This window comes from Podarcis filfolensis, assembly GCF_964270895.1.
Source record: "Podarcis filfolensis genome assembly, chromosome: 3".
Classification (NCBI taxonomy): domain Eukaryota; kingdom Metazoa; phylum Chordata; class Lepidosauria; order Squamata; family Lacertidae; genus Podarcis; species Podarcis filfolensis.
The window spans coordinates 70,157,731-70,171,839 of NC_139606.1; the positions used below are offsets into that span (position 1 = coordinate 70,157,731).

The 14,109-nt window shown below is 41.7% G+C and overlaps 1 protein-coding gene and 1 long non-coding RNA gene across 10 annotated transcripts in view; one reads left to right on the forward strand and one right to left on the reverse strand.

Annotated features, from left to right (window-relative positions):
* MAP3K4 (mitogen-activated protein kinase kinase kinase 4) overlaps positions 1-14,109 on the forward strand; it is a 73,805-nt gene that overhangs the window by 13,499 nt on the left and 46,197 nt on the right. The window contains exon 1 of one of the 9 annotated variants that reach the window (XM_083605832.1): positions 2,367-3,094. The exons of 4 other annotated variants lie outside the window; for them this stretch is intronic. In XM_083605832.1, the coding sequence (XP_083461958.1) occupies positions 3,018-3,094 (77 nt within the window). In that variant the 5' untranslated portion in view covers positions 2,367-3,017. Of the gene's footprint in view, positions 1-2,366; positions 3,106-14,109 lie in introns of those variants that run through there. 4 more of the 9 variants (XM_083605835.1, XM_083605833.1, XM_083605834.1 and 1 more) reach the window with 4 other exon arrangements.
* On the reverse strand, positions 1,923-11,051 carry LOC310759086. Its single transcript, XR_014546202.1, has 2 exons — positions 6,787-11,051; positions 1,923-4,707 (listed from the first exon to the last, which is right to left on the reverse strand). It is a non-coding gene; the product is annotated as an uncharacterized lncRNA (long non-coding RNA).

Sequence of the window (14,109 nt, forward strand, 5' to 3'; positions counted from 1 at the left end):
GCTGGCTCACTCATCTACACTAAGTACTGTTCTTTCTGAGAGAGTAACATGTCACACCCCACTGCACGAGCCAAATGGTGACAGATAGGAAGCATGACAGCAGATGTGCTGATGGGGTGGTACAGTTTTTTCAACTAGCATGCCTGCCTGATATAATTCATATGTACTGTCAGGTGAGCCCTGTGTAGAGGTTTGAAAGCTGCTTACCTTTCATGGCAATGGGCATCTGGATCTTCCTCCTTTCCCAGAAGCCATTCCCCAACTCAGCTCAACAGGAGATGGGTTTGCAGCCTCCCTCTAGACACAGACCATTTCCCCTGTGGTTTGATAGGTGGGGTTTCCTCTTTTCCTTCACCCATCCTCTCTCTTCTAAAAGAAGTCTTTCCAGTTGGAGGATGTTTTGGTATGACCACAACTTCTGCTTTCATCATGTCCCTTCTGATGCCTTTCTTAAACTAATATCCTCCAGATGTTTTGGATTCCCAACTCCCATCAGCCGTAGCCAGTATGTCTGGTGGTCAGGGATAATGGAAATGGTAGTCCCAAACATTTGGGAGGGCACCAGGCTGGAGAAGACTGATATACAATTTCTGAATCTTGTTATTGTCACTCCAGCAAGGGAGAGTTGCTGGTCTACTTCCCTTCACTCAGCTCAGTAATTACAGCTGGTGCTTCTTTTCCTGCTGTTTCCTTGTTGTGGGTACTGCATGCCCACAGTTGCTTTTTCTCAGACCCTGCCTGCACTTATGCTTATCATTATGTCTTAAGAGATGCTAATCTGAAATGGTAGATGGGATGTGGATCTATAAAGCCTAGGTTAAAATTCCCGTTCTGTAACAAATATTTAAGATCCCAGTCCCTGCCTCAGTAGCCTATTATAAACCAAAAGTAATAATCATTGGGTTAATGAATGAATATAGTGTGATGGCTGTCAGCTTTTGCAGGGGGGGGGGGGGGAGTGAATTAAAAAATTTTCTGGCCTTCCTGTGGTTATCAGATTTTTAAAAACGCAGTGTTGATAAACAATCTCATCCTTGGTCTCCCCCCCCCCATTTTTTTGTATGCTGGTTAAGAGAAAAGTTAGCCTGTTTTTGAGCGAAAAGAGATTAAAACTTTATAAAGATAAAACTTAGGAAACATGATGGAACAAATAGCCTGAGGGATGTTAGACTTTTTTGCTCTGCATCTCATATCTGAGACTGATTCACACACCACTGTTAAGTGTATGATAACCCAGTTCCTATGTATTATAGAAAACCCAAAGATGTAAATACCAGTATAAAAGCACATTGCTTGTTTGCATGTTCCATCTCCAGTTGGAGGCAGTCAACGGGGAGCATAAGTGGTTGTTTCTTCAGCTTGTAAACAGCCTTGTGTATAGTAATATAGAAAGCTGGTATACAAATTAAAAGTGAAATGAAATGAGAGCGCTGTTGTGCTTACTCAGCTTTAGGCTTCCCAGAGCCAAGTAGCTACCCTGGGCTCCTTTGGTAGGAAGGGCGGGATATAAATTTAATGAATGAATACTTTGGTTGGCCACTGTGAGAACAAGATGGTAGACTCAGTGCATCATTGGCCTGATCCAGCAGGCTCTTTAAATTTGTTTGACAGCTATTTCTTCAAGGAAACCAGTGCCTTTTCTGGCCATGGGTACCTAGAGGTGGTCAGGACTGCTTGCAGGAAGTACTTCTTTACATAGCTCATTGTTAAAATTGTGGAATTTACTCCCACAAAATGCCACGATAGCCGCCACTTTGATGGTTTTAGAAAGGGCTTAGCCAAATTCATGGAGGATAAGGCTACCAGTCATGATAGTTGTGTATTGCCTCTACCAATGCCAGTTGACAGGAATCCTAAGTGGGAAGAGCATCCGATGCTTCTGGTTTCCCATATGCCTCTAGCTGGCAACTGCAGGAACAAAAGTTTTGTACTGCTTTTAATATTTTTATATTGCTGCACACTGCTCTGATATTTTATGAGAGGGTGGCGGTATATGAATATAAACAAACAGGATTCTCTGCCAGATGGGCCTTTGGTCTCTTCTTATGTTCATGTTAGAATACAAGGTTTCATATATGGAAAAAACAGATTGATGTTTTAGGTCAGGCTTGGGGAACTTTTGGGACTCCAGCCCTCATCAGCCTTGGCGCCTGCATAACCCATAGTCAGAGATGGTAAGAATTTTTATTCCTGCAACATGTGCAGAGCCACAAGTTCCCCGCTCCTATTTCAGGTACTTTAAATGACAAAATCGCGAGGGAAGAGCAAGAGAACCCAGTTAGCAGCCTGTGCCAATACAGATCAGCACCACTGGTGTGTCCCGTCCCGTCCCCTCACCCCCCCCCGCCCGGTTACTGGTAATCTCACTTTTAGCGCTAAATTGCCCTGCTTTTATCAGTGAGATAAGGCGGAGAGCTTTCTCTCCGGCGGGAGGCATGCGGCCAAGCGCACGAGGCGCTGATGCTGTAACAGCCATCATTTTGCAAAGATTACGCACGGCGAGGTTGAATCATTGGACCTGCGAGGGAGGCAGGATCCCGGGCGGAACGAAGTCGCCTTCCTCCCACCGCGGACACCCGGCTCGGCCTGCCTCCGTCTTCCCTGCCGCTCCCTTCACCCCCTGCCCGGCGGCCTCCCCTTTTCTCTCCCGGAGCTGTGCTACTCGCTTCTGACTCGGCGGCGGGTGGGACGTTCTGCTCTCCTCCTCCTCCTTCCGGGTGGCGGCGCCCGGCTCCATTCCATTCTCTGACCACAGGAGCGAACGAGAGCGCCTGTGGCGGGCTTTGTCCCTAGACGCTCTCCGTACTACCGAGGCTCCCGGCTTCGCTCCTCTCGGAGCCTCTTTTCAAGATGGCGGCCGCACGGCTGGCTCTGCGCGGCCGAGTCTCCCTGCAGCCGGGTCGCCAGTGACGCCCTCCTGCTGCCTCCGCCGGTGCAGCCGACCCGGCTCCGCGCCCCACTTCTCTCGCCTGCAGAAGGCCTCCCGCCGCCGCAGCTATGCCAGCCTTGGTGCACGCATGAGAGAGGCTACCGCCGCCATCGCCGCCCGAGCCATGGAGGAGCCGGAGCCGGAGTGCAGCGAGGCTGCCAAAAAGTAACGCATTGGTGGGGACCGGGGGTGAGAGGGAATAGTTTCGTTCGCTTCTCCTCTTTCCCCCTGCTGTTTAAATTGCAGCAGCCACAAGGTCGCCTCTTTGCACAGCAGGAGACTCTTGCATCCCCTTCACAATAGGCTCCGGTCTGCAAGCTTCCGCTTGCCCGGCTGTTCCTGCAAGGGAGCTTTTCTCTGGATGCTGCCTTGGCTGGGAAAGGGGTGGGAGTGGATGTCCGTCTGTCTGATGTTCAGCTTCGCCGGTGACCTGCTACGTTGATTTTAGTAGCATTGCCTGTGGGGTAAAGCTGGGTTCTGCAGTTTTACAGTCTCGGGGACACCCCACTCCTGGGTAAGGGAATTAATGGTTAAAACAAGCAAGCAAACCGAGGGACAAAACTAGGAGTTGACAGTTGTGTGTGTTTATTTGGACTTCAGTTGATTTTGGTGCAAGGGAGCATCTTGAAAAAGTGTTGTGTTCTGGATTTGGGAACCATTATTAAAATGTATAGATCGATCCAGATGCAAGGTGACCTGCATTATTATTTTTCTAGCCCAAGAAGATCCTTTTGAACCCCCTTTCCCCATGTAAATGAAAAACAAAAGTGTACATGTAGCAGCCTAATCTTAGATATTCTTACTCGAGAGAAATCCCACTGGGCTAAGTGGGGCATGTTCTGAAGTAAAGGTGCAGAGGATTGCAATGAAAATTATTCAGAGTGAAACTAGTGCAGCCTCTGCTGTTTTCAGCCTTTTTTCAGGAGAAAGTTGAGAAGGCAATAATTTTCTGATGGTTGCTTTATCTGTTGATGCAATAGTGGAGACAGCACCAGTATGTCTGAGCCTCGTTTTTAAAAACTTTGCTTTAACTATGTGATCATTACAGTATAGACTGCGTGAAGGCTGCTTAGTTGAATTCTGCAGTTCCAAAGTGCCTCTGAGAAGAGGTAGATTAACTAACAGTGCAGTCCTAAGCATTTCTGCTCACACTGTAAATTCAGTGGCGCTTGCTCTCATGTTAGTGGGGTTAGGATAGCATTTTAAATTGGGGTTGTGGAAAAGGGGACAAATACTTTCTTCAAATTAGTTTGTATATTAATTCAGTTTATTGGTTCCTTTTCTGTTATTTGATCAGAGTGTTAAAAAAAAAAAAGACAAATATCTTGTGGGCTTTCACATAAATGCTGAGATGCTATGATGCTATCTTTTTCTGCTCTTGCCAATGATGCAGCAAATAGGATATTCATCAAACTCTTTGCAAAAGTTGTTAACATACAGACTCAAGTTCCTTCCTGCTTTCTGAATGTGCCCACATTCATATTTCCTTACATCCACGTATTTAACTAATACTGTTGGCCAGACAATGTGAGATTACATGTAATTGTCCCATTCCTCATACTATTTGTTCATAAGTTAGTTTAATGAAAATTCCACTGAACAGTATGACAATAGAATAAATTTTGTATACAGTCAGAGCACTGCAGTGTATTTTCAGGTCTGAATAACTTGAAACCTATTGCTAATTTCAAATGGGTGAAGGAAAATGCAAAAAGCAATACTCTATTCTGCCTGCCTTGAACAGTGAGACCTGAATAAAAATTGGAAGAGAGTTCTACCTTTCAGTTTTATTTTTTTTTTTTTTTATAATATATTTATTAAAGTTTTCAAATAAAACATATATCAAATAAGCACTTATCGTTGTCCATTTAACATCTTTCAATTGTTACATGGGACTCCCCCACACCTCCCGCATACACTTACATCATTATTAAATTATTTTCAAGCAAATTATCATTTAACTCATCTTAATTAATGATCTTAATTTGGTTTGACATATAATTCGACTTTAAATCTATTTTAATGGTAGACAATTGTCTGCACTGGCATCCTATTCAGCACTCAGCCAGATTACAATATTTTTGTAAATAAGTCTTAAATTTCCTCCAGTCTTCTTCCATCCTTTCTTCTCCCTGGTCTCGAATTCTGCCGGTCATCTCGGCTAGTTGCATATAGTCCATCAGTTGCATCTGCCATTCTTCCACAGTGGGTAGCTCCTGAGTTTTCCAATTCTTGGCAATTAATATTCTTGCTGCTGTTGTTGCGTACAAAAAGAATGTTCTGTCCTCTTTTAACACACTCTGGCCGACAATACCCAGGAGAAAGGCCTCTGCTTTCTTAGTAAAGGTGTATTTAAACACCTTTTTTAATTCATTATATATTTTCTCCCAAAAGGCCTTCACTCTAGGGCAGGTCCACCAGAGGTGAAAAAATGTTCCTTCATTTTCCTTACACTTCCAACATTTGCTATCAGACGAATGGTATATTTTAGCCAGTTTGACAGGGGTCATGTACCATCTATACATCATTTTCATCACATTTTCCTTCAACGCATTACATGCAGTGAAGTTCAGCCCAGAGGTCCACAACCTTTCCCAATCTTCAAACATAATATTATACCCAATATCCTGCGCCCATTTTATCATTGTTGATTTTACCATTTCGTCATGTGTGTTCCATTTCAGCAGCAAGTTATACATTCTTGAAAGTACCTTAGTCTTAGGTTCTAACAGTTCAGTTTCTAACTTTGACTTTTCCACTTGGAATCCTAACTTTTTGTCGTTTTTAAACACTTCTTTAATCTGAGCATAGTGTAACCAGTCTCGCACTTTGTCTCTCATCTTTTCTAAACTCTGCAATTTCCAGTTGTCACCATCCTTTTCTATTATCTCCCAATATTTTGGCCAATTGGCCTCCATATTGGCTCTTTTCCGAGCCTTAGCCTCCAGGGGTGACAGCCACCTCGGAGTTTTATTCTCCAGTAAGTCTTTATATTTTGTCCAGACATTAAAAACTGATTTTCTGACAATATGGTTCTTGAAGGCCTTATTTATCTTAGCTTTATCATACCATAAATATGCATGCCATCCAAACGCATTATTAAAACCTTCCAAATCCAAGACATCCGTATCTTCAAGAAGTAACCAATCTTTTAACCAGCAGAAAGCTGCAGCTTCATAATACAACTTTAAGTCTGGCAGGGCAAAGCCCCCTCTTTCTTTCGCATCTGTTAATATTTTAAATTTGATTCTGGGCTTTTTGCCCTGCCAGACAAATTTAGAGATATCTTTCTGCCACTTCCGGAAGCACTCTGTCTTGTCTACAATCTGCAGTGTCTGAAACAAAAATAACATTTTTGGCAATACATTCATCTTGATGGCAGCTATTCGGCCTAGCAATGAAAGTTTTAATCTTGACCAACTATCCAAGTCTCTCTTAATCTCTGACCAACATTTTTCATAATTATCTTTAAATAAACTCAGATTTTTTGCTGTTATGTTTACCCCTAGGTATTTAACTTTTTTAACCACATTTAGTTCTGTCTCTTTCTGAAGCTGTTCCAACTCAATATCTGTCATGTTTTTCCCCAGAACTTTAGTTTTTTGCTTATTTAACTTAAATCCTGCCACTCGACCAAAGTTTTGAATCAGTTGTAGTACTCTTTTCAAACTAGACTCCGGCTCCTGTAATGTCAGAACTAGGTCATCTGCAAAAGCTTTAAGTTTATATTGTTTCGCTCCGACCTGAATCCCTTCCACCAACCGGTCCCCCCTAATCATATTCAGGAGCACTTCCAGAACCGAAATAAACAGTAATGGGGAAATCGGGCAGCCTTGTCGTGTACCTTTTTCAGCTACCTTTCAGTTTTAAAGGCCAGCTTGGAACCTACCTCTGTTTTGAAATGTAGCGTGTGGTGGTGGGAGGAGACTAGATTGTAATGCAGCTTCCAAGGTGAGGCTTCTCAGTCATTGTGCTTGACTAGTTTATTCCACAGGAAATAAGTCTACCTTCAAGGACTCAGGACATAGTATGTTTTTATATTGTGTTAACCTGTGAACAACCATATGAGATAGATAAAGCTGAAAGATAGTGATTTGCTCTAGGCCACCCAGTGAACATTACTGGCTGAATAAGGAAATGAACCTATATCTGCAACATCCAACCCTAGGATTAATTCTGCCTCCTGAAATTTAAAAGAGGGATGTGACACTGGCAGCATAACTCTATATACATGGACAATCAAGCTACAGTAGCACTGGGACATGTGGGGGTGATTGTTTGAAATATCTATTATTTTTCATGTGCTGAGTCGGCATATAATTGCAAACTTCACATGATCACTGCATTTGCATCTCAGGGCTGGAAACCATACTTGTGTTAGTAGGAATTGACCTTTAGCGATGGGAATGAAAATAACTTCATGGATCTGATGTCTTCAGGTTTCCAGCTGACTGTCAAGCTACTGCATAACTCATAGTAATTCCCAAGCAATTAGTTCTCTTCCTTAGATAACATCCTGTTGATTCATTTTACTTCTCACCAGCAGGCATTCAGGAAATGCCTCCTTTGAAAAATCCAGCGGTGTATAGTCAGTGCAAAATGGATCATAAATGAAGAAGCTCAATTTTAGCAACTGGAAGGAAAAGCTTGGAGGGTACACATTTACTAGATCCATCTTGTAATGATGATGAAAGTCACCTTTGTCAAGTGTTGAAAAGGAAGTTTTAATTGCAATCATGACACTGATGGTGAAGATTCTGGTGCTGATTGGCTGAGCTGGTGTGAACATTCCAACTGCTTAGGGAATAATTGTGTTAAGAGTATTTGCAGCTCTGCTTCTGTGAAGGAAGGGGAAATTGTCAGGTTTTTTGGAATTAAAACTTCACACAAGCACTAGGGGACTATACTGTTTTTGTGATGATAACTGAGGCTTGAGTAGGGGGGTCTCGGGATGAAAGGAAGAAAATATGTGGATGGGACAGAGGCAAAGTAACTGAAGGAAGGGACAGAGAAGGCACAAGGGGCTGAAAAATAAGCATCTGAGGAAATGTTGTAGGTGAAGGAGAATTAATCATTTTTGGGGTTTGGAGAGGAGTACAAAGAAGACATTCAGACAAGGAGGGGTTCTGGGAAGCTGTATGCTAGAAAAGAGAAAGGAGACAAGTTCTAGGGAATCTGGCCCAGAAAAAAACATTAGCTAAAGAAAATGAGCTGGGGGGAGACGAAAGGATAAGTGTGGCTTCTGTAGCATTGCTATCTGGCAATCCTAAGGGGTCAAGAGTACGCCCCAAAAGCTGTAAATAGGAGACAGTTTGTGCATGCTTATATAAACTAAGCAGCATAGCCCATGGATGCAGGCTTTTAGGGAGCCTTTGATGTTGGACAGCAGCTAGTTTGAATGCCTTGTAACATCTTTGGGGCGAAAGTGTCTTGTTCTTAGAGATTTCCAGGGAGGTAACTATGTTAGTCTGTTGCAGCAGAAACAGGAGAGACTTCTGGCCATGTAAAGACTAGCAGATTTATTATGGCAAAAGCTTTCATCAGCTAGTTCATCAGATTTATTTATTTTTATTTAGCAGATTTGCAGTTCACTTTTCAAGACAATTCTTTATAAAGCAGCTTGCAAAATGCACACAGAATATAATTCAAAACCATTTAAAGCACATCAGCTGACAGAACAGAAGTGAACTGACTTCATGAAAGCTTTTGCCCTTTAAGATGCTGCAAGATTCTCTGTTTTTGTTCTCAGAAGGACTTTGGATTTGTGTGTTCATTTTCAAGTTTTCCTGTGCTAATCTGCTTGTTGCATTGCCATAGTATTATAAAAGCTAAACTATTGACCAGCATAACAGGCAATTTAATATGTGGTCCATAGTTCTGAGGCCTTTGAATCATAATAATAGGCTTGCATTTGAAAGTGTGGCAACAAACCCTATATCTGCATGAACGTGCAGCACAATTTCTTATAAATGCAGATGACTCTCAGAAGGTAAAGTTCTAAATGGTGTTAAGGCATTGGTCCTGCAACTTGTTTCCAACAGTAACAAGCCAGCTGCTTCCAGAAAGCCCACAGGCAGGGTGTGACGGCAATACCACCCTCTCATCCCGATACTCCCTCTACCCCAACAACTGAAATTCAGTGACATACTATCTGAACATGGATGTTGCACTTAATTTTCACAGCTGATAGCCATTGATAGGCCTAAGTTAATGACATCATATGTTATGGTCGTGAATTCCATAAGTTAATTATGTGTTGTGTGAAGAAGCACTTTCTTTTGTCTAACCTCCCTGAAACTACTGATAATTTTCATTGGGTGATCCCAGGTTCCAGCATTTCGTGTAACAGAACCATGAAAAGCTTGCATAGCAAAGCTTACATTTGTGGCTGCCCCCCCCCCCCATTAGCAGAGCTGGCTGGCATAAGAGATCAAGGTGCTGTTGCCTAGCAGAAAGTAGAATCAGCCTAATAGTCAGTGGATGCTTTTGAAAATAATATGTATAATCCTGAGATGTTTCTTTTATAGTTCCTGGGTGGTTTAATTCCTGAGTCTAATAAATCAAGTGAAACTCATAATTGTTGTGTGTCTAAAATTAAGTGCATGTACATGCACACATGCAATAGAAGTATCTTCTGTACATAACACATAATCCATATTGTTTACCTGGTTACTTATTGTTGATTGGTGTGTGCGATGTTGGCACAAGCAGAGGGGTAGAATGGTGTGCCTGCATTATCTTTACAAGTTAAATGGTTGATCAACAAAAACGGAGGGTGCTTTGTTTGGGTGTACAGTGTTCTGCAACATGGATGAAGTGGACCCATGAATTTCCTGTTTAAAATTCATTCTAGTAATGTGGATCTTGTTTATTCATAATCTGCATAATTTTGACATGAGTGTTGGTGTGGTCATAATTGATTTTCAGCAAATGAAAGCAAATCCTTAAATTCATTTTTAGGTTTTTTAGTTCATATTAAGGGGGGTTTCTCAAAACAGTTGAGGTTGTAATCTATTCTGTAGCTGCACACTGTGATTCACTTGCATGTCTGCTGTAAATATGGATTTGTCATCATTTTAAGTATGCAAGTTAAAATCATCTTGGGCCTGCCTGCATGTGTGTAGGCCTTGACGATGCATGGATACATCATCTAGGACTGGTATGAGGGCCAGACTGCAATGGCAGCTTCACCTGGCAGTATATTGTGAGTGAAACTGCTGCCGCTCCTGAGTCCCTCTGCCTCCAGCACCCAGTGCACCAAGGAAGAAACAAGGTGCAGCCAGATGCTGGTGGTAGAGGGACTCGGGAGCGGCAGCAGTTCCACTCACAATATACTGCCAGGTGAAACCGCCATCTCGCTCTGGCTCTCATACTGCTGAAGGAGGAACAAGCTACCTTGTAGCTTGTTCGTCTCTTGGCTGCCTGTGCAGGCCTGTGGATCCTTTAAACCTCTCCGTTGAGGGGCACGCAACTGTCCACCCCTTAGCATAGAAGTCTAACGGAGCCCCCACCCTACCTCTGTTAATAAAGATGAGGGACATTTAATTCAGTTTGCACTAGACTATTGGAAAGCACATTGCTAATTTATTTTCCAGATTTACACCAGACTAGCCTCTTTCTTGACCACCCAGAAATATACTTGTGTGCTTTGTGAGTGGTGAAACATTTTGATAGCATGTTCATTCCAACACAAGAAGTTTTCAGAATTGTATCCATATTGTTATGTGGGTGTAATTCTGAAGTGCTGATGTGAAAGTGTTTGCTGTATAATTTATGAAACAGGTTTTAGTGCTGGATAAATGTGTTTATAGGGCTGGAGAGAGAGAACAAAGCTGATTATGTAAATAAGATACCAGTTTTGGAATTTAATAACTTGTCAGACTAAAAAGTTGTTGATGCATACAGTTATATACATCGAGTTATTCCAACTCTACAATTCTGTGATTCTATGTCCAATGTCAAAAGTTGGCAGATGCTATGCTGAGACATTTGGTTATGAGCTTTTTACTTTCAGTGTTTAACCCCTTTCATTTCAATGCTGACATCTGTTCTAACCCTCAAGGTTTTATTAGGGGCACTAGGTTACATTGGTGGGGAGCCAGTTTTGAGCTAGTATTAGTAGCTAATCCAAAAATCGTAGTGCTTGAAACAGTCTAGGCAAACCCACCTTCAACCCTCTTCCGCTTCAGAAGCTTGTCGGTTTGGCTCTGCTGCTTGACAGTCAAACCTTCTCCAGAATGTTCCCAGGCCACTTCTGCAACTTCAAGGTTTGCAGTCTTCTCCTATCATACTCACCAGAGGATGGTGCTACATAGCAATGGTGAGTGTACTGAGCAAAAATGAGGATGCTAGTCCCTTTGAGCCTACCCATGTGCTGATGCCATCCTCTAGCTTCTTCCACCATCACAAATATGACAGGCTGTGACCAGAGAAACTCTCCAAGGAAAAGCATGTTATTAGTGATGTAGAATACCATGAAGCAGAACATAATTTCTACGAGTGCTTACATAACTGATTTCCCCAGTCAACTGATAGTATAGCGATAGTACTGATTTTTCTTAAAAATTGTGCATTTGATGCATATGATACTTCAGTTTCACCATACTCAATACTGTATAAGCATTTTAGTAAGGTATTATATTTTCATATTCTGATTTTTCAGTTGCCTAGAAGATTGTTTTTCAATATCCAGTTACTTGGGAAAGAAGGTCTTTATGCAATCTGCATTGGTCTTTCTTATGGCATTTGAACTGGAAAACAGGAAATCAGCTTAACTTGCACCTGGCCCTCTTTATCCATCTTTCCTTCTGTAGCATGCACCCTGTGGAGAATGGCAAAGCTGCAAATGGAGCAGATTAGAGTTGTAATGTGGCTTCTGCACTACCAGTGCTGGCTGAATTTCCAAGTGCCCAGAGTTTCCTATTCTATTTGTTATAAGGCATTGAATAGCCAGACTCTAATCTATTGAGGAATTGTTCTGAAAATTTCGCTTTTGTAATTAATTTGAAATTACCATACTTCTCATGTTTATTAATTTGGAACATGCATGATTTTACTGTGCATGGTCTGTGAAAATGATTCAGGTGATCTGCTGTTGCAGCACTCATAGCAAAAAGAATTAGTTTGAACTGCGTGGCTTAATTAGTGCTTTCAAGGCTGCCTGTATTGTTATGCAACCCAGTAGTATTGGCCTTTGTGGAATGTAGACTATGCTGTGGTGGCAAAACAACATCTCCATGTTAAAGAACATCTCCATGTTTCTGATTTTGGTGAGATAATGAATTGGATTCTGGGTAAGTCAGTTGCACTTAGGACCCATTGAAATAACCGTGAAAAGTTTGTAATGAAAGACTACATTCATATATGCACTTACCTGGAATCAAATTTCATTGAACTGTGTGGAAATTACTTTTGAGTAGACATGCATTGAATTTTACTGTTTGTGAAGACTTAATGGTTTCAGTGGGAGCTAAGTTCAACTGACTGACTTCAGATCCAAGTTCCAAGCCAGTGTATCGTAAACTGAAATAGTCCAATAAATTGTGAATAAACATTGGTGTTTTCTGTTCAGAAATTGTGCATGCTGCCTTCCTAGAGGAAGACATTGTAAATGTAGATAAGCATCACTGGTAAGTGTTTGGTAAGAAATGCAGTCTTCTAAGCTAAAGGAAGAAGAATTAATTATAGAAAGTGCAAGGATTTATTTATTATTTTATTTTAGATATTTATAGGCTACACATAACAAAAGTTCTCAGGATATTATAGCCTGGCTTAGTACTCTCTCACAATACATTTTGTTTTTGTTTTTTTAGGCAGAGTAAAGGCATCAGGCAGCAATGGCACTTGAAATAATCCTGCGTAAAAGAACTCAGAAATTAGCACAACACAAAGGATGGTTGCTAATTTTCTATGATTGATAAATTTGCAGTTTTCATGTGGAAAAATAATGTATTTTTTGCTAAGCAGAAAAAGTGTTGTAAAGTGACTGACTTGGTTAAGACTTAAAGCAAAAAAATGTGAGCAGAGGAGGGTAACCAAGATGATGACGCAATGGCTTGGAAACCAAGCCTTATGAGGAATGGTTGAGAGAGCTTGGTATGTTTAGCCTGGAAAAGAGGAGACTGAGGGGAGATAAGAGCCATTTTCAGGTATCTAAAGAGCTGTCACACGAATGATGGAGCAAGCTTGTTTTTCTCCTGCTCTGGATTATAGGACCCAAACCAATAGCTTCGAGTTACAAGAAAGGAGATTTTGACTAAACATACAGAAAAACTTTCTGACAGTAAGAGCTGTTTGACAGTGGAACAGACTCCCTTGGGAGGTTGTGGGCTGTCCTTCCTTGGAGGTTTTTGAGCAGAGGTTGGACAGCCATTTGTCATGGATTCTTCAGTTGAGTTTCCTGCGTTGGACTAGGAGTTGGATTAGGTGATGCTCAGGGTGTCTTCCAACCCTACAATTATATGATTCAAACCACAGTACATCTTAACTCAGAAATGGCAACCACAGTTTAGATATCGTTTCCAATTCTGTAAGTAGGCAATCATTGGATTGTGCAAACTAGTGTTGTTGTTCAGGTGTAATAGCAAATGTGAAACTGGGAAGATAAGGAGGGCACAGGGAAATTGGGGAGTTTAACAGCACTCATTCATGTAATGACAAGACATTATTTGGTGTTGCATCTGAACTGAGTCACTTTGTAAGCCCTTTGCCTTATGAACAACGAAATGTCAATTGCCTCTAGTTAGAGGGCCTGTATTTTCAAACTATTAGTACTGAGAAAATAGATGCATTTTATTCTGTTGTAATTATTTATCAGCGCTAAAACTGAGCTATCCACCCAGTCTTCATGCAAAATATAAAACTATTCAGATTTCAGCTAAATGGAGTATCTTGTAGGTCTGGAACAGTGAACAGAAATACTCTACACTTCAATATTTTATTGCAGGTCCCACTCGTTAATACAGTTGTACCTCGGCTCCTGAATGCCTTGGGAGTCAGAATGTTCCGGCTCCCAAACGATCGAAAACCGGAAGTGAGTGTTCTGGTTTTCGAATGTTCCTTTGGAAGCTGAACGTCCCACAGGGCTTCCGCGGCTTCCGTTTGGCTGCAGGAGCTTCAATCAGAAGCTGTGCTTTGGTTTTCGAATGTCGAAAGGGCTACTGGAACGGATTCTGTTCGAC